The following is an 18571-nucleotide window of genomic DNA, read 5'->3' as shown; positions in this document are numbered from 1 at the left end:
TAGGCAAGCGCTCTACCACTGAGCCAAATCCCCAACCCCTCTACATTTTCTTTAATGACCTCCATTGCTCTTATTCAAAAGCACGTTTTCTTTCCTTTATAGTCTTTTTTATGTGTGAGCGGTTTTCCTGCATATTGAGTACCACATACATATCTGGTACCCACAAAGATGAGAAGAGGGGCTCAGACCCCCAAGAACTGGGTTACAGATGGTTGTGGGCCATCAGGCAGGGGTTGGTAACTGAATCGAAGTCCTCTGTAAGAGCATAAGCATTCTTACCCAGAACAACCTCTCCAGCCCTCTGAAGGCAGGGCGTGACTGTAGTCTGGGCATAAGCCTTGTTCATTTCAGTGCTGGCCAAGACAGCAGAAAGGGAGTGAAGGGTGACTCAAAGTTACACATCTATAGTCCAGTCACTTGGAAGATGAGGCAAGAGGATCATGTCACCACCAGGGTTTGCAGCCAGTTTACACAACAATGAGACTTAATTCCTGTTAGGAATCAGGAAGAGCTAAGGTCTTGTGTTGGGGTTAGTCTTGTGTCTGCATTCAGAAGCTGAGTTCTATACCCCTGTTGAGGCTGCTACATGATCTTGGGACACTGTATTAGCCAGTGTTGTGTAAAGAATGCCCCCCCAGTAGTCCCTGATTGGTTAGTAAAAGGCTGGGGGCTGTGACTGGGCAGGAGTAAGAGGAAGGTGGGGCTGGAGATGGAGTCTCAGGGAGCGACCATGAGAAGACAGGAGATTGCCATGAGGTAGGATGGACCTTGAGCACATGGCCAGAGGAAGCTTGCACTGAAACATACGTGAAACAGAGCAAGTGTCTATTGACAAGTGATGGGGCATGTATCTGGTTAGTTTCCTAGCTGGTTTACAACGGCTCAGAACCTGCATAGCACAGTGCCAGCTGCTTGTAAATAAAATACCAGATTTCTTGTGTCTTTTATTTGGGAGCTAAACAGGAAAGAGTGGGGCAGAAACCCCCCTATAACGTAACATCAACATCCTTGTGTCCCCCAAATCCTGACATCACAGACAGGCCTCCACTACATTTACATGTGTTTGTGTACGTGCCATGGGATATTTGGGGTTAGAGGACAACTTTCAAGAGCCACTGGCCTATGCTGTACTTTAGCCAAAACTCGGGGTGGATATTGAGACATAAAGTCCTGGTCTGAGCTGCATGGGACTGGGAGAGTAGTTGGGCTATGGCTGAACCCTCAGATCTGCCTGGCCCCATGTTTCTATTGAGACCCTGAGAATATGTGCACAGTTGTGCTGAATAGCAGGATGGGGCCAAGCAGGGTAAGAGGCTAATCATGGGAGGCACAGGTAGTATAATGTTTACCAGGCAAGCCAATGTTATTTCTCAAGTTAATATTCTTTCTAAGTGAGGTTGGCGGGTGATGGGATGAGACACTTCAAAAAGCAATGGCCCTAACTCTGCCCCCGCCTCCTCCAGCCACCTGCAGAGACTGGAGGTCACAAATCCTCTGCCTCAGTAGAGAAAAACACCTACGCACAGAGATTTGATCTTCGCCAGGGCATGGGTGGTTACTTGAAGGAACACAGAGGCCAGACGTCAGGTCTAATGGCTATTTTTATTCCCTAGGAACAAAATGCATGAGGAGGAAACTCCTGAAGGAAATAAGAATTGCACAGATGACAGAATGACACCAGGGTGGCCTAGCTTAGGAGTTTAGAGGATAGCACACTGCATAAGAGGTCCTGGTGAGGGCCTGTCTCTCATGTACCACCTTAAGAGGGCGAGGGTCTATGTAGAAAACTTCCCACCTATACACCAAGTAGATGCACATAAGTGCTGAGATCCAAGCGCTCCAAAGCCTCCCTCTCACAAACAGAGGTAGGTAGAATGAGAGGAGACTTGAGTCTTACAGAGAACCTGAAGACCACAGGCCCACACTGGCTTGAGATAATCCAGGTTGACATGAGAGTGAGGGAATCACCAGAGGGCTGAAGACGTCATGCTAAATGCTGGAGCTGGTCAATCCTGCCAAACTTGCTCAAGGGGAATTGTAAGAAATGCTGTTCCTATTCACCCCAAAGAACCCTGGTCACTTAATCAAAAGCCACCCTTTCCTCGGTATATTTCCCCACGTGTGCTGTGATTCTGTACCTTGCAAATCTGATCCTAAAAGAAGACTGGCAAGGGATAAGGAAAAACTGTCTGTCCCTTGCATGCGACAGCTCCCACGGCGGTGAAACATTAAAGATCAAGGTCCTTTGCTGTGAGCTAGGTCATCCACCCCAGTGCTGCGGAACTCATGCAGTGACTCAGCTCTGCACTCCAGAGTATCTCTGGCTGCTGCTTTGCACTGAGAGGTCCGTTACAGGTCACAGGGACGTCTCTTGGACAACGTAGGTGGGGCTGCATGGCTGATGGACAAGGCCATCTTCAGCCATCCTCTCTTTGTCTCTGCTGTCCTGCAGCACTCCGTTCCTCATCTTCTCTGGAAACAGGTTGGTGACCACAGGGATATCCTGGGGAACACAAAGAGCAGAGGCGAGGGTGGGCAAGGGCATGTGGAGCAAAGGTGAGAGAGTCCACTTCAGACTTTCCCAGGAGGGAGCCAGGCAGGCACAAACAATGGTGGAGTGGCTGCACGTGACAGCAGCTCTCACCTGGTTGTGGCTTCTCCAGCAAAGCCGCTTCTGGCAGGATAAGGGCAGGAGTGCAAGGAGCTTTGGCAACACAGGGTAAATGGTGCCAGGGTTCAGGGACCGGCCCCGCATTCCCCCTGAAGGCAAATGTGCTTGTCAGTCAGAATCCTTTAGAGCTTTTCTCTGCACCAAGGTTCCAGTCCTCCAACCCACACTGATGTCATTGGGGAAGACCGGCTGCTACTGACACTCAGTGTCCTCACAGGCAGGGTCCCGCCTCCCCTGGACTGAGAAGTGTCCCCAGTCCCTCATTTTCCTGTGTGGCAATCCCATGCCCTCACCGGTGAGCAGACTGACAATCAGGCCCACTACAATGACTGTGGTGGAGTTGTGCGCACTGTACCATAAATAGGACAGGGAATAGAACTGCTGCAGTCCTGTGGGCCTGGGATGAGAGGGTAAGGACAGTGAGCAATGCTTTCACAGGGCATTCTTCAGACACTGAGCACCCACCTACAAAGTATCAGAACCCAACCTAACCCTGCTTATAGCCTATAGTAACCCATCCCCCCTTAGTGAGGTCCCCATCAAAACTGAGCTACTACCCAAGGAGAAAGAGAGTGGAACCCCGCCTCACTTGGACAGGGTAGAAGGCATCAGGGTGGTCACAGTGGCGACAGTTAGATTGCTGGGCAGGAAGGAGCTGGATCCATTAAGGGGAGGGGATGCCGCAGCAGAACTCTTCCTGCTTACTATGCTCCCAATGCCAATCCAGAAGGCCATGGTGAGTCCCGTCAACAGGCCTACAATGGCACCCTGCCCAGAGATAGGTAACTATTTTAGGCTAGTCATAGACCTTCACACCAGTCCCCAGAGCTCCTGCTGAAAGTCCCAGTAGCCCCGTCCCGTCCACATGCATGTCTGGAGGACAGATAACTCACAAGAGGGTTGGCACACGGAAAGAACATTCCAAGGCAGAAGAGTCCCAGCAGTGGCCCTCCAACCATGCCAAAGATGCTGAGTGCTGCCTGGGTTTGATGGAAAGAGAACACACAGGCTCAGAGACTCCAGCTTCCATGCCCAGTCACCAGCTGTTGGTGTCTTCCAGGGCAGGAATGGCTGTGAAGATGCACTCTGGCTGTGACGCTCTAGGTCTCTCTGTGCTAACAGCACACTCTAGAAATGGCACTGGAGCTTTTAGTCACTTCAGAGTGTTTACTTTTAAAGGCCATCTAGGTAAGAATTTATGGGGCAGGGCTGGAGAGATGGTTCAGCAGACTCAGATGGACTGCTCTTCTAGAGGTCCTGAGTTCAAATCCCAGCAACCACATGGTGGCTCACAACCATTTGTAATGAGATCTGGTGCCCTCTTCTGGTATGTAGCTGTCTTCAGACACACCAGCTCTTCCTCTGGAAGAGCAGTCAGTGCTCTTAACCGCTGAGCCATCTCTCCAACCCCAAATCTTTTTTTAATAAAAGAATTTACAGGGCTAGTGAGCTAGCTCAGGGGATACAGGTAGTTGCTATTAAGGAGAGAACCAGCCCCCAAAACTGCTCTCTTCTCTACTTGGGCACTGGCACGGAAGTATCCACACAGAAGAAATGAATAAACACAATTGTTTTCTTTAGTGTTTTGTGACAGGTTTTTGTTGTTGTTGCCTTGGCTGTCCTGGAACTTGCTCTGTAGGCCAACCAGGTTGGCCTTGAACTTAGAGATCCATTTGTCTCTGCCTTCCCAGGGTTGGATCAAAGGTGTGCACCACCATGCCCAGCTTAAATACAATAATTTTTTTTGAAAGGCAAATTCCCATCCCTCTCAAAACAGCTGTCTTCATTTCTTGTCTCTTACAAATAACCCCCATTCCCCACCAAGAATTTCTTTCTCTACTTCAGTCATTACCTGGAGCACTGATCCCAGATGAGAGGAAACATAGGCCATTCCCAGGCAAACTAGCCCATAGGCAAAGGCTGGGGAGAAACAGGAGAGGAAATAAACTGATGTGAGTAAACAAGGAGGGCTTCCCACTCTCCAACCAAACTACCACTTCTGAGGCCCAGAAAGACAGGTCAATTACCCCAGGCCCAGGGCCCCGTTCTCAGAGAGAGATCCAGACCCTGTGTATGCCTGCTCTCCCTTGCAAGCAACACATGATGGGGTGAAGGCTGTGTGCTGCATGAGGTGTGCATGTTCTGAGTCCAGGACAAGCAATCTAGAGAAGACGGATGGCCGTGAGCAGGGTGCACCTCAGAATGAACAAGACTTACCAAGGCTTCGAGAGAGCATGATGGCCCGGGTTTCAGTCAACTGAGGGAACCAGGGCTGGATCAGGTCTTCCATCGTGACAGTGGCCAGCGAATTGAATGCGGAAGATATGGTGCTGAAAAGGAGGGAAGAGAGAGTCGTGTTAGGTCTGAGAGCCAAAAAGGCAGGACTCTACAGAGGGATCAGAGGCATAAAGGCAAGAAACCACCCTTCCCATAGCCTAGGCTACCTCAGAGGTTTGAAGGCAAGCCTTTTCTAATAAAAGTATAGATTTGATCAGTAGATAACTGATACTGTCAAATGAAAGCAAGTCTTGGAAGAGGCTAAACTGTGCCCTGCCATTCAAAACAGACAGCTATACTGTTCCAGCAGGACAGCCTACCACATCTAGGGCAAGCTGTACAAGGAGTACCTGAGAGATCCACTGAAGAGGCAAGCAACGAAGAGCCCGGGCAGCCCTGGTATGTCTTTCAGGAGGTCCATCACAAAATAGAGGACTAACTGCCAAGCAGAGCAGAGCACACTCAGAGAGATACCACCCCTGCTTTCTGTGTGGAGAAGCCCCTAGACATGCCCTTGCTGAGCCAGAGCCTGGGTGCATCAGGAAGGGGAGCCAGACATAAAGGCATCTGCCTCAAGCAGGGAGAAATGGACTCTGAAGAGCAAACCACACAGCCCATCCAGTACTACCTCTGATGAGCAGTGTGATCCCAGCATGCTGCCTACCTCACCAAGCCCGTCTCCTGTAAAGTGAGGCTTGGGAAGCTTAGATGAGAACAGACTCGCATCAGTTCCCAAGAGAGCACGTGGGGGGTTGGCATCACTTGGCCCACGCCCATCAAGTGGGGACACGGATTAGACATGTTGAGGGCTGGAATCTGACATGCTTGACAGCAGGGAACCTCAGGATAGCTAAGAATTATCCATCGATTTTTTCCAATTCAGCCACACAGATACTCTGCTTAGTGACCCAGACTGGCTTCTCAAGAGCACAGGAAGGAGCAAGAGAGGCCTTCTCACCTGGTCAGGGGCTGCTTGCTCTTGCTGGGGGCTCATACTATATTTCTTATAATAGGCAAACATGACCAGACCAATGAGGCAGCTCATGCAGAGGGCCACTTGCTGGCAAGGGAACACTGCATAGCAGGAGCTGCGAAAGACCAGTGCCAAAAGACAGAGACAACATTAACAGTCTTACACATGCCCTCCTGAACCTCCAGAAAGTCCCCAATAAGGAGGTGAGAACCCTGCCCCTGCCCCACCCCATTACCTTTAGGGAACCCCTTTCCAAGCCCTTGCTCCAATACTTCCCATCCTGCACTCACAGCACAGCAGCCTTCTCTGAGTGGGAACTGAGGTAGCGCTGCACCTGAGCCTGATTCACTCCATACAAGGAGAGCATCATGAAGACACCGCCAAAGGCCAAAGTCCAGAAAGTATGACGTACAAAGGGGTCAGGATCCAGCCTGCAACCAATACCACCTGGTCACTGCCACAGCCAAGATGCTCATCTTTCTGGTAAGAGAGGTCAGTGAAGAATAGAACAGAGAACAAGCACCCACCATTGCCTTTCTCCCTGTTTACTAAAAGGCCTGAGACCAGGCTCTGCAGACCCTCAGTGCTGTAGATGTCAGATAGGGAAGCACATACTTACTCAATCCCAGAGATGAGGCCATGCTGGGAAGCCACAGCCCATACATGCCCCAAGCCACCCACTTTGGCCGCTCCTACAATGATAACCACCAGCTGCCCTAGGAACATGATCAACGTTTGGAACACATCTGTCCAGATGACAGCCTTCAGCCCACCCTGTAGGGAAAAAGCAGCACATCTGTCACTCAACCAGAAGGGTGGACATTACAGTACCCAAAAGCCCCTGAACCATCCATGAAACAGTGGAGTAATCCCATTGCCTACTTTCACAACGCACACTCCACCCTCACTCCACCCTGCCCTGACTGGAACTTCACCCCTTTCATGTCTTGTCTACGCTGTCCCTTCTCTTCCTTCTCCCATCTTCCTGTCATTACTCCAGGAATTATTGAAATTACCAGTGCAGTGTAGATGTTGCAGACAATTCCTAGGGCCAGCACTGACAGCCATAGATCAAATCCAGTCACTGTAAACAGAAAAGTCACATTCCTATCTCTGCAAGCTCTTCCAGAGAAGCCCTGGTAAGGGAAGCTACTCAGAGACGAGCTGGCTATGGTGCTGCACATCTTTAATCCCAGTATTCTGGGAGGCAGATGCATGTGGATCTCTGGGAGTCTAACCTGGTCTCTAGAGTAGGGTGCCAGGATAGCTAGGGCTACACAGAGACCTTGTCTCAAAACCAACCAACCGGGTTGGGGATTTAGCTCAGTGGTAGCCTGGGTTTGGTCCCCAGCTCCAAAAAAAAAAAAAAAAAAAAAAAAAAAAAAAAAAAAAAAAAAAAAAAACCAACCAACCAACCAAACATCCACCTATAAAAGAAGCAATTCATCATTAAAGATGAAATAAATCATTTTTCAATGTAAAACATTTTCAGAGCTCTGCTGAAATGCTGATGAACAAGTTCTGGTATGGCATGGTAATGTTTGATCAGCTTTTGACTGAGGTGAACCAATTCTACTTCTCCCTCTGCTAGAGACTGAGCCAAGAGCCCAGTCAAGGAGTCAACTCTCTCAAGGTCAGATGGTTTGCTGTACTCTACCCTCTCTGTCTGCCCTTCCTAACAGCATTTTCCAGTCTGCCAAGGCCAGGTGTCAGGGACCAGGACTCCTCACCTGCATTGAGGGCCAGGGACGGTGCATAGAGAGCCACTCCCATGTAGACCACCTGTAGGATGTGGGAAAGGATGTGAAGAAGAGATGTGGTGGGAAGACAGTCTCCCCATGGATTCCTTCCCTTCACCTGGGCTCATTCCCTCACCTTTCCCAAAACCCAGAATACGCACTGTCACACTATAGTAGAAAGGATGCCATCAGGGACTTGCCCACACTGTCACTCACAGGAATTTTAATCCTGTCAGTTTGAGAGCAGGGGGAGCTCCACCCACTTCTGAAGGCCTGAGTTCAGCTCCCTCTCCACCCAGGTTCAGTTTCCATTACATTCTACTTACCATCTGAAAGATGAAGGTCACAGTCCCACAGATCCGGACTGCTTTATTGAAGCGGAGCTCTAGGTACTAGAAGTACAAAGAATTTATGTATCTTTTAAGGCACGGTATTTCTGTACTCCAGCCTTTACAGTACATAACCTCTTTCCTCAAGAGGCCTACTAACACAAGGGAATAGATATTCAAACATGCTCTGAATCCCCAGGTGTGGTACACCCCTTCTCCATCCCCGTGCCGAGAAGTCACCCTTTTCTGCTTACCTCATAGGCGCTGGTAAGATGCAGGCGGTAGAAGACGGGGATGAAGATGTGAGCAGGGATCAGAAGCCCCAGGAAGTAGGAGCACCCCAGGAACCAATACTGGGTTCCAAATCGGTAGATCTCAGCTGGTCCCCCCAGGATGGCCACGGCTGACTGGAAGGTGGCCAGCAAGGACAGTGCCACAGGAAGGCAGCCCATTTTTCGGTCTGCCATCAGCAGCTCACCAACGGTATGGCGGCCCCAGCCACGGCAAGCATGATAGAGCCCAATGACAAGGGAGAGAACCAGCAACAGGCCAAACACCACATAGTCCACAACAGAAAAGGTGGAAATAACCCGGTTGGTGTCTGAGGTTGTATAGAAGGGAGCCGCAGTGCTCGTCACAGTCATCCTCACGGTGCCTATGCTTTACAGTGACTTGGTACTCCTGGGCTCTGAGTTGTCACCTAGCTGGTTCCTCGCTCAGCCTCTCAGCGTTCCTCTTCCACCCAGTGGCATGGTCCAGGGGGAGCTGTAAGAATTTATCTCTCAGTCAAGCCTACCCTGCCCTCACGGCTACACACAGGCTTTGGACATGTCATGGCCAGACTCAGACCAGCCAGCCACCACAGTGGTGAATACCTAGACGGTATAAGGTGGGTTTGTTAGATGTCAGGGAGAGAGCAGCAGGGCTGAGGCAGATAGCAGACAGAAACTTGGCCAGGACCTTTGGGTGTACGGCCATGAAATTTGAGACTTTTTTGGGGTCTCCACCCAAGCAGTAAAATAAAAATCAACTCTAGCCTAATTTTCTTCATATAATTCCCCTGCTTCCATTTGCAGGCACAGACCCAGTCACTACAATGTATTGAGCCAGCAGAGCCCAGCCTGGCGCCACGGCCCAGCAGGGAAGAAGTGGAGACTAATGACAACAGGTTTTCCCTATCCTTCTTGGCCTTAGTTCCACCTCCCTGGGGTGTCATCCTATTAGCACTGCCCAGTGAGCTCACCTCCCTATCAGTCTCAAGCCCCATTTGGAATATCAGCAGGCCAATCATTCTGTGCCTTTTTCTATCTTTGGGATTAAAGGCATGCACTACCACTGCCCAGCTGTACCCTTTCTTAATATCCCCAGAGAAACCCTACCACTCTATTTCAGCTCCTGCTAGACACAGCAGTCAAGAGCTGATCTGGTCAGAGTAGTAGGATTCAAAAGTGAGACAGACAGGGGCTGGAGAGAAGTTCAGTGCTTAAGAGTGCATGCTTTTGGGCGGGAGAGATGGCTCAGCAGTTAAGAGCATTGACTGCTCTTCCAGAGGTCCTGAGTTCAATTCCCAGGAACCACATGGTGGTTCAGAGCCATCTGTAGTGAGATCAGATGTCCTCTTCTGGTGTCTGAAGACAGTGACAGTGACAGTGACCTCACATACATAAAATAAGTAAAAAATAAATCTTTAAGAGTACGTGCTCGGGACTGGAGAGATGGCTCAGTGGTTAAGAGCACCCGACTACTCTTCCAGAGGTCCTGAGTTCAATTCCCAGCAACCACATAGTGGCTCACAGCCATCTGTAAAGAGATCTGATGCCCTCTTCTGGTGTATCTGAAGACAGCTACAGTGTACTTATATATAATAAATGAATAAATCTTTAAAAAAAACAAAAGAGTACGTGCTCTTGTAGAGGACCCAGGTTCTAGTCCCACCATCCACATGGCAGCTCACAATCATCTGCAACTCCAATTCTAGGGTATCTGATACCCTTTTATGGCCTCTGTGGCATCAGGCACACATGTGGTGCACAGATACACATGCAGACAAAACACCCATACACATAAATAAAAAACAGCAACAGATAAGATGATGAGAGCTATAAAGCAGTCAGAAGAGTCAAAGTCAGAGTTCCATGGCCTCTGGGAAAAAGACAGTCAGAGAAAGGGGACAGTGACAGCAGCAGAGAGTGAGCGGTCCCACCCTGCTGTGGTCAGATACTACCTGGAGAAGCAATCCCCGTTCTGAAGCAGAGCTGCCTGGAGAGGTAGAGGCACCGATTCTCTGAGTAGCTGAGGAGAGATCAAGAAGTGAAGTCAGAGGGAAGCACAGATGCTGTTTGTTCTGGGGCTCATCACAGAACCAAGGCTTTGTCCCAGATGGCCTTTACCACCCTATGTCCCCCAACTCAACTCTACAAGTTTCAGAGTGGAGAACAGAGAGCTCACATTCAACAGCATTCCTGGGTGGATTAGGCTCTCAGCCTAAATCGCTCTTGGCACCCTGTGTGCTAGACAGAGTTAGAAAGGAGTTGCCTAGAGAAGACTGAAAGTTACTTTTCTAACTCTCCAGAAAGACCATAGCTCTAAGAATATGCGTAATCCTTAAATCACTTATAGCCTTCTCATTTCACAGAGAAGCATACAAAGGCCCAGCTCATTGACGTTACCATTTTTCTGTGCGTGCATGTGTGCGTGCGTGTGTGCACATTCAAGAGCATGTGGAAGCTACAGGACACCATCAGGCATCTTCCTTAGTCATTTTTTCAGGCAGTGCTTCCCAAGCTAGCTCACAGACCTACGGCAACAGCCATGCTTTGGTCTTCATACTTAGGTGGCAAGTCCTTGGTCTACTGAACTATCTCCTCAGCTTCTTAAGCAACCCTTCTAAAAGCAGGCCAGGCCTAGGGACTCCTCGTCCATTCTACACTCCTAAGCATATGGTCTTGTCTCGAGAAGCGATCCCCTTAGAAGCACTCTTTTTGGTTTGGTTTACATCTTACCATGTAGCCTTGACTGGCCTAGAACTTGCAATGTAGACCATGCTAGCATTAAACTCAAGGCTTACATCACCACACATAGGAAGAATATCTACTATAGGGGCTGAAGAGACAGCTCAGAGGTTTGAAGAGTTCTGGCTGCTCTGTGGAGGACTCAAGTTTGGTTCTAAACACCTACAGCAGTCAGCCTGTAACCACCTGTAACTCCAGCTCTGTCCCTACTGGTCTCCTCACACCAGCACTCACACGCAAAGGTGCACAACAGTAAAAAAAACATTTTTCACAGGTAATTCACCAGTGGTCCAACCTCACTATTCCCAAGACTAAGAAAGGAGCAGAGTGCTAACCATAGCCAGTCATTCATGGAACAGTGTAGATTTCAACTAATCTGGTGACAGATTAATATATCCTGCCCACCAGGAGACCAGGGCATCTTCTGAACTGTATTCAAACACACTTGGGCACATACTGCCTAGTTGGCAAGGTGCGGTTCCCACAGACTAAATTTGATCTATAAGCCTCACAGGACAAAGAAAAGGTCTGAACTTGGGCCACACGTTCTTCTACTGTCTCTAGAACAAGGATTCTAAGGGGCACTCCAGCTTTACCTAAGGGTGCCCCAGGCCTTTGCCTATTGCAACACCTTGAGTTTTCCTTCTCTCCTTGGCAAGCTATCACTGAGAGGAGAGGAGGATAGACTACAAAGACAGGGACACACACCTTTAATGTCAGCACTTGGGGGCAGAAGCAGAGGATCTCTGAGTTCAAGGCTAGCCTGGTCTACAAAGTGATTACCAGAACAGCCAAGTCTACACAGAGAAACTCTGTCTTGAAAAAACAAAAACAAAAAAAAGAAAAGAAAAAAAACTTCTATAGACTAATCCTAGCACACAGCCGGCAGAGACCGGTGGATCTTTACATGAGTTCCAGGTCAATCAGAGCCACATAGTAAGACCCTATCTCAAAATGAAAACACACCAAAGGGCCAGGGGTAGGTCCAAGTACTGATTGGGTTCCTCTGCTGGAGTTTCCTGATTATCTACATGGGGCACCAAGAAGCCTCCAAGGTAGAGGAAGAAGAGGTAAGCAGACAGGAAAACGCCAATCCAGTAGTAACACAACCTTCATTTCACATGCTCCAATTCTAGGAAAAGAGCAGTGGCTTTCTAAAAACCCCACTGACTCACATCAACGGGACAAGTCTTTTAAAAATTCTCTTACCTAGGAAGCGCAAGGCCCCGGGTTCGGTCCCCAGCCCCGAAAAAAAAAACAAAAAAAAAAAAAAAAAAAAAATTCTCACATCCCACTGGATTTAACTGCAGTGAAAGGTTGGGGGGGTTGGGGATTTAGCTTAATGGGTGGGGGCCAAAAAACATAAAAAGGCCCTGGGTTCGGTCCCCAAAATGAAAAAAAAAAAAAAAAAAAAAGAAAAAGAAAAAAAAAAAAAAAAAGAAAGGTACTGGAGTTTGTGGGTTTGTTTCTTGTAGTACTGGGGACAAGACTGAACTAGGAAAACACAGAGCTAAATCTTCACTCTCTTCCCCCTTTAAAATATAAGGGAACACCTGCAGGGCCAACTGCCACCAATGTCTAGGGCTTAAAATTCCTCAAGATCTGAATGGCTTTTCTCGCTAAAACAAGATATCCCAGCAGCTAAATGTATTGATAAATGTAAATTCGGGATTTCCAAGCAGATACCTGGAGCATGTGGGAAGGAAGCTTAGGCAGGTTAACTAATTGTCTTTAGTTACCTTTTGAGGAGTCGTCACCCAGAGCAATAGCTGTCCCCTTAGGTGTGATGGATCTCTCCCAGCGAGCGCCCCTCCAGTCAGAACTGCTGCCGCTCTGCGGAAGCGCTACCTTCCTTGCGTCGGTGGTTCGGCCAGGGCTACCGAAGTTCCTTCGTTCTTTCCGAAATCAGCATTGGTTTTTTTCCCCCCTGGCAGGGAAAAGAACAGGAGTTAAGAAAGCGTCTTTCCCGCTCCGCGTCCTTGCCCGGGCTGTGGAACACTACGCAACATTAAGGTGAAGGGTTCCCAGGCTCGTGTCCTCCTGCCGGCGTTTGCCCTTCGCCCTCTGATCTTCACTCCTTCATCACATTTACCCTCTCTCGGCTCAGTTTTCCCCTTCTCTCCACAGGTGGCGAACCCACCACTTTGCGCTAGTATTTAAGACCTTCCCCAAAGCCCACTCGAGACTCACCCCGTCCCGCCCCTCCCAGCCCCGCCTCTCCCGCTCCGAGACGACTGAACCCAAGCTCTCCCGCCCTGCCCAATCCCCGCCTCGCCCGGTCCACTCTATACCCGCCCCGGCCCACCTTAGAAATCCCCACACGCGGGTAGCCGGCCCGCCGGCCGGGCTAGCCGGGCTTGCAGCGCCTGGCTTGGTGACAGCCGAACCCCGCCCCCCGCCCGCCCGGTTCGCCGCAACGCCATGTTTACTAAGGGCGGATGGAGCTGAGGAAGTTCCCGGGCTGAGGGAACTTGCAGTAGCTCAAGGCAACTAAGCGCTAAGTGGACAGGCCTGCGCTACAGGAAGAATGGAGAGATGTTGGGTCATTCCACCACGAACAAGCGCGGGGGAGCGCGGACAAGAGCCCAGAATTCCGCGAGCAGCCCGAGCCCTCGGGCACATCACGCGGCGCTCGAGGGCGCGTGCATGGGGGCGGGCAAGGCCACGCCCCAGAGTGACAGGATTTGGGAGCTAAACCACGCCTCAAGGCGGAGGCGTGACACCTGGGGGCGGAGCCTCGCGCTCAGCTCTCGCGAGCTGTCAAGAAGCTTGAAAGCAGTGGAAAATGGCGTCTCGGGAGTCAGGCAGTTCTGTGAGCCCGATACCTTGGGCGGTTGCCCTGCTCCTGGTTCTAGGCATGGAAAGGGCCCTGGCTCTACCTGAGGTACAGAAGAAAGTCTGAGATCTTGCTGAAGAAGGTTGCTGGTCGTCAGTCTTGAGTCGAGTTCGCCCGCCAGTGTCTGTCTCTTTAGCCAGCCCGAAGCTCCGATTTTGTCCCTGAAGCTTCCCCTAGCCCTGTGCCTGCAGGGATCGTGCTCCCGAGTACTCACGTAGTGCTGGCCACTAGCACTTTCGCCCTGCCCACATTCAGAGACCTTTGAAATTTGATCTCCTTGCTTCTGAATAACTTTAAATTGTTCTTCCCACTCCAGAGTCCCATGGTTTTTCTGCTAACCACCGTTGCACGAATGCTGTGCGTGGTGCAACGGCACGACTATATAGTGTGATGCTCGAGTACGCTGTGTACCTGCAGCCCTTTAACACTTGCCAAACTATTCATGTTAGGTGGAGAAGCCTCTGGAGAGGACTTAATATTGTCAAGTAATGATTCTCAAACCTGGGGATCTCCTCTCGGCACGAACTCGTACTGGGCGCCGATTTGATGCCGGGTTGTAAGGGAAAGAAATGGGTTCTGGTTATAAAAGGCACCTTTCCGCTTTGCATTATGGGAATTCTGTAAAGGCTACCGACACTCTTGATCCTTTTTGCTCTTTTTTTCTTTCTAGAGTCTTAATCAGGTTTCTTTCTTTTCTGCAGATATGCACCCGGTGTCCAGGAGGTGTGCACAATTTGTCCAGAGTAGCTGCTTACTGTGAGGATACATCGAAGCTAATGCAGGCCCGATGCTGCCTGAATCAGAAGGGCACCATCTTGGGGTGAGGGAGGAGAAGACATCCTTGGATATTCAAAAAGAGTTCCCAGACTGGCGTCTACAGGCTTGCCTAGCTGGCTTTGGGGATAAATATTAGTACCTAACTGGAAGCATTTAATGCATGATTCTAAAACATTTCAATGTGATGTAGTATTTTTCGAGAGGTAAACGATTTTTTTTTTTTTTTTTTTTTCAGAGCTGGGGGACCGACCCACGGCCTTGCGCTTGCTAGGCAAGCGCTCTACCACTGAGCTAAATCCCCAACCCCGTAAACGATCTTTTTAACCTAGATGACAAACTATGGTTTTTGTCACTTTACAGGCTTTTGTGGCATCATTTAAAAATAGTTTTGTGGGTTGGGGATTTAGCTCAGTGGTAGAGCGCTTGCCTAGCAAGCACAAGGCCCTGGCAAGGCCCTGGGTTCGGTCCCCAGCTCCGAAGAAAAGAAAAAAAAATGGTTTTGTTATTAAGTCTTTTTTTTTTTTTTAACTAAAATACACAAATTGTTTTTAAGTGTGTGTATGTCTGTCTGAGTACCCTCATTTGAGTGCAGATGCTGGAAAAGTCCAGAGGACTTGGGTCCTTCTGGAGCTGGAATGATAGGTAGTTGTGAGATGACCCGTGTGGGTGCTGGGAACTGGACTCAGGTCTTCTGCAGGAGACTGCTAAGTCCTTAATATCTTCTTTTTATTGTTGTTCTGAGTACTATGGAATGTAGGATCTTGTGCAAGCTACCTTTTTGGGTTAGCTTTTCCTTTTGTTTTCTTTGGCTATCCTGTCACTATGTTGCACAGGCTAGGCTGGGGCTGGCTTCAAACTCATATCATAATGTTACAGTCTCCCAAGTACTGGGATTACAGGAGTGAGCCATCACATCTGACTCTTTTCAGTAATTTTTAAAAAATTCTTAATTTATGTATCCTTTTATAAGTAAACTGTTGCTGTCTCCAGACACACCAGAAGAGGGCATCAGATCCCATTACAGATGGTTATGAGCCACCATGTGGTTGGTTGCCCATGTGGTTGCTGGGAATTGAACTCAAGGACCTTTGGAAGGGCAGTCAGTGCTCTTAACTACTGAGCCATTTCTCCAGGCCTGCTTTTCAGTTTGTTGACACATCATCTAACTAAATTGCCCACACTAACCATGAACTTGTGATCCTCCTGCCTCAGCTTCCTGGGATTACAGGCTTGCAACCATGCCATATGCTAAGTTATATATTTTTTAATGTTATAATTTTTGTAGTTTGTAGGCACTCAGTAAATGAAAAATAATGTGTTGAAGTCCTTTTTGTTTGTTTGGTTTTTCAAGATAGGATTTTTCTGTGTAGCCCTGGCTGTCCTGGAACTCCATCTGTAAACTAGGCTGGCCTCAAACTTAGATCTGCCTGCCTCTGCCCCCCAAATGCTAGGATTAAAGGTGTGCATCACCACCCAGCTTGAAGTCTTTAAATCCTTAAAATATAGACATTTACGGGTTGGGGATTTAGCTCAGTGGTAGAGCGCTTGCCTAGGAAGTGCAAGGCCCTGGGTTCGGTCCCCAGCTCGAAAAAAAAAAAAAAAAAAAGAAAAAAAAAAAATATATAGACATTTACAATGACCTGGGCTAGAAAATTGACTTGGGAAAAACAAGTGTTTTGCCTTTTTTTAAAAATTAATTTATTTATTATATTTAAGTACACTGTAGCTGTCTTCAAACACACCAGAAGAGGACATTACAGATGGTTATGAGTCACCAGGTGGTTGCTGGGAATTGAACTCAGGACCCCTGGAAGAGCAGCCAGTGCTCTTAACTGCTGAGCCATCTCTCCAGGCCTGCCTTAATCTTATAGTTCTGAACATAGATATTCCATCAATATTAGCTTAAGTGGGGGATGAAAAGGAGGTGTAGTTAACACTGATTACTTTGTTTCTTCAGGCTAGACCTTCAGAACTGTTCCCTGAAGGATCCAAACCTTTTCCCAGCTTATACTGCTGTCATCATGTAAGTGGTTATTTATTTCCCTGCTCCAAAGATAAATATGGTTATAACTTTTAAAACGGTGGATTAATATTAGCATCTAACCTTGTACAACTACGGATAAAGAATGGGCCAATAGCTCAGGATAGCATGTATAAAGGCTAATAGTATGCTTTTCCAAACAGAGTGCTAACAGTTTGTACCTTGCAGAGACCTTCAAGCAAACCCTCTCAAGGATGACTTGACCAACACCTTCCGTGGATTTACTCAGCTGCAGACTCTGTGAGTAATAGAGTAAGGGGGAGAGTACTGCAATACAAGAGCAGTACAAGAGCTGCAACTGCTGTGTGCACATGCACGTGAGAGTACATCTGTGCTCTGTGTTAGGGATCGAACTCATGGCTTTGCCTGTTGTTGAATGTTTGTTCTATCACCGAGCTACACCCCAACCTCTTCAGCTGTGCATTTATGATCATGTCTGTTGTCTTCAGGATACTACCACAAGATGTCCACTGTCCTGGAGGTATTAATGCCTGGGAAAGTGTTACTTCTTTCATGGACAAGCAGATTTGCCAAGGGCAAAAGGACCTTTGCAATAGCACCGGAAGCCCAGGTATGCTTTAGCCTGGCCACCTCACAGGGGAGTGCTTTCCTTCTCCCTAAAGGGCAGTTATTCTCTACTTTAGAAAAGTAAAGACACTAAAGTGCCTTTTTGTCCCGTGTTCTCTATTCTCCTGAAAAGGTTTTAATTATTATTGTTGTTGTTATATTCTGACTTTTATTCTTCTAAATTTTTGTTGGTTGTTGTTTTGATACAGACTTTCTCTGTATAACAGCTCTGGCTGCCCTGAAACTCACTCTGCCGTCTCAACTGGCCTTAAACTCAAAAAGATCCACATGACTTTGCCTCCCGAGGGCTGGGATTAAAGGCCTCGGCTTTTCTTCTGTTATTTCTTTTTGTTTTTATTTTCTGAGACAGAGTTTCTTTATGTATTCCTAGCTGATCTGGAACGTGCTGTGTATGCCAGACTTCACAGAGATCTGCCCACCCCTGCCTCTCAATGCTGGGATTTAGATGTTTACCACCATGTCCGGCTTTTCCCTCTACTTTTGACTTACAAATAATTAAGAATCTAAGTAGATTTGAAAAAATACCTAATGAGATCCAGTGATATCCTCCCATACAAGTACCAATGAGGCCCAACCCTGTTTAGCTTCTGAGATCAGAGGAGCTTGGCTCTTGGGGTAAATGGCCTTAGACTCCAGTGACTGTTTTTCTCTGTCTCCAGAAATGTGTCCTGAGAATGGGTCTTGTGCGTCTGATGGTCCAGGTCTTTTGCAATGCGTTTGTGCCGATGGTTTCCATGGATACAAGTGTATGAGGCAGGTGAGGAACTGGACCTTATAGAAACAAAAGAATGCATTAGACAAGAACATCTCAGAAAGATACAAGAGGAAGAACCGATGCAGGTGGGGGTAGGAAACAAGGGAAGTGCCCAAATGAAGGGGTGAGTGACTGAGCAAGAGGCCCTGGGTATATATCTGCACAGCTGTGACTTGTCTGTTTGCTAATCACAGGGCTCATTTTCACTGCTCATGTTCTTTGGGATTCTGGGATCCACCACGCTAGCCATCTCCATTCTACTTTGGGGAACCCAGCGCCGGAAGGCCAAGGCTTCATGAATCACACAAGACTTCCAGCTCACCTGACTGAGCACCCTGTCGATCGAGTCCCGGCCGCGTCGCAGCCAGGAAGACTTTACTTCGTTGACAAACAGTACAGGCCAGTGAGCGACCGGCTTAAGGCTGAAGCGGCCGTTGATAATGAAAGAAGGTGTCAAATTGCACCGCCTCGGGGGTCTTGTGGACACTTGGTTCTGGAGTGGACTAGTACTAATTTGTATTATTGACAACAATAAACACCTTTTTCCCCAGTGTTTTTAGGGAATACTGCCCTGC

The 18571-nt window shown here is 48.4% G+C and overlaps 2 protein-coding genes across 6 annotated transcripts; one reads left to right on the top strand and one right to left on the bottom strand.

Moving 5' to 3' along the window:
- Positions 1 to 1583: 1583 nt before the first annotated feature.
- On the bottom strand, positions 1584 to 14106 carry Slc5a6 (solute carrier family 5 member 6). Of its 5 annotated transcripts, none has more exons than XM_032909015.1 (17): positions 13880 to 14106; positions 12740 to 12927; positions 8244 to 8754; positions 7987 to 8052; positions 7652 to 7703; positions 6938 to 7005; positions 6541 to 6695; positions 6212 to 6352; positions 5907 to 6036; positions 5299 to 5387; positions 4889 to 5001; positions 4524 to 4591; positions 3565 to 3651; positions 3261 to 3439; positions 2965 to 3068; positions 2645 to 2760; positions 1584 to 2503 (listed from the first exon to the last, which is right to left on the bottom strand). In XM_032909015.1, exons 3-17 carry the CDS (start codon positions 8631 to 8633, stop codon positions 2357 to 2359), a joined length of 1905 nt encoding a protein of 634 aa, XP_032764906.1. In that variant the 5' UTR covers positions 8634 to 8754; positions 12740 to 12927; positions 13880 to 14106; the 3' UTR covers positions 1584 to 2356. The 5 variants fall into 5 exon arrangements, with proteins under 5 accessions (XP_032764906.1, XP_032764904.1, XP_032764903.1 ...); XM_032909013.1 differs by lacking the exon at positions 13880 to 14106 and adding an exon at positions 13306 to 13646; XM_032909012.1 differs by lacking the exon at positions 13880 to 14106 and adding an exon at positions 13093 to 13192.
- Atraid (all-trans retinoic acid induced differentiation factor) lies at positions 13750 to 18551 on the top strand. The gene is made up of 7 exons (XM_032909017.1): positions 13750 to 13884; positions 14538 to 14656; positions 16571 to 16636; positions 16823 to 16894; positions 17104 to 17225; positions 17902 to 17999; positions 18191 to 18551. Exons 1-7 carry the CDS (start codon positions 13786 to 13788, stop codon positions 18293 to 18295), a joined length of 681 nt encoding a protein of 226 aa, XP_032764908.1. The 5' UTR covers positions 13750 to 13785; the 3' UTR covers positions 18296 to 18551.
- The last annotated feature ends 20 nt before the right edge of the window (positions 18552 to 18571 follow it).

The sequence above is a fragment of the Rattus rattus genome, chromosome 7 (assembly GCF_011064425.1).
Source record: "Rattus rattus isolate New Zealand chromosome 7, Rrattus_CSIRO_v1, whole genome shotgun sequence".
Classification (NCBI taxonomy): domain Eukaryota; kingdom Metazoa; phylum Chordata; class Mammalia; order Rodentia; family Muridae; genus Rattus; species Rattus rattus.
The sequence above is the reverse complement of the archived record's forward strand: the minus strand, read 5'-3'. Positions and strand labels throughout refer to the sequence as shown.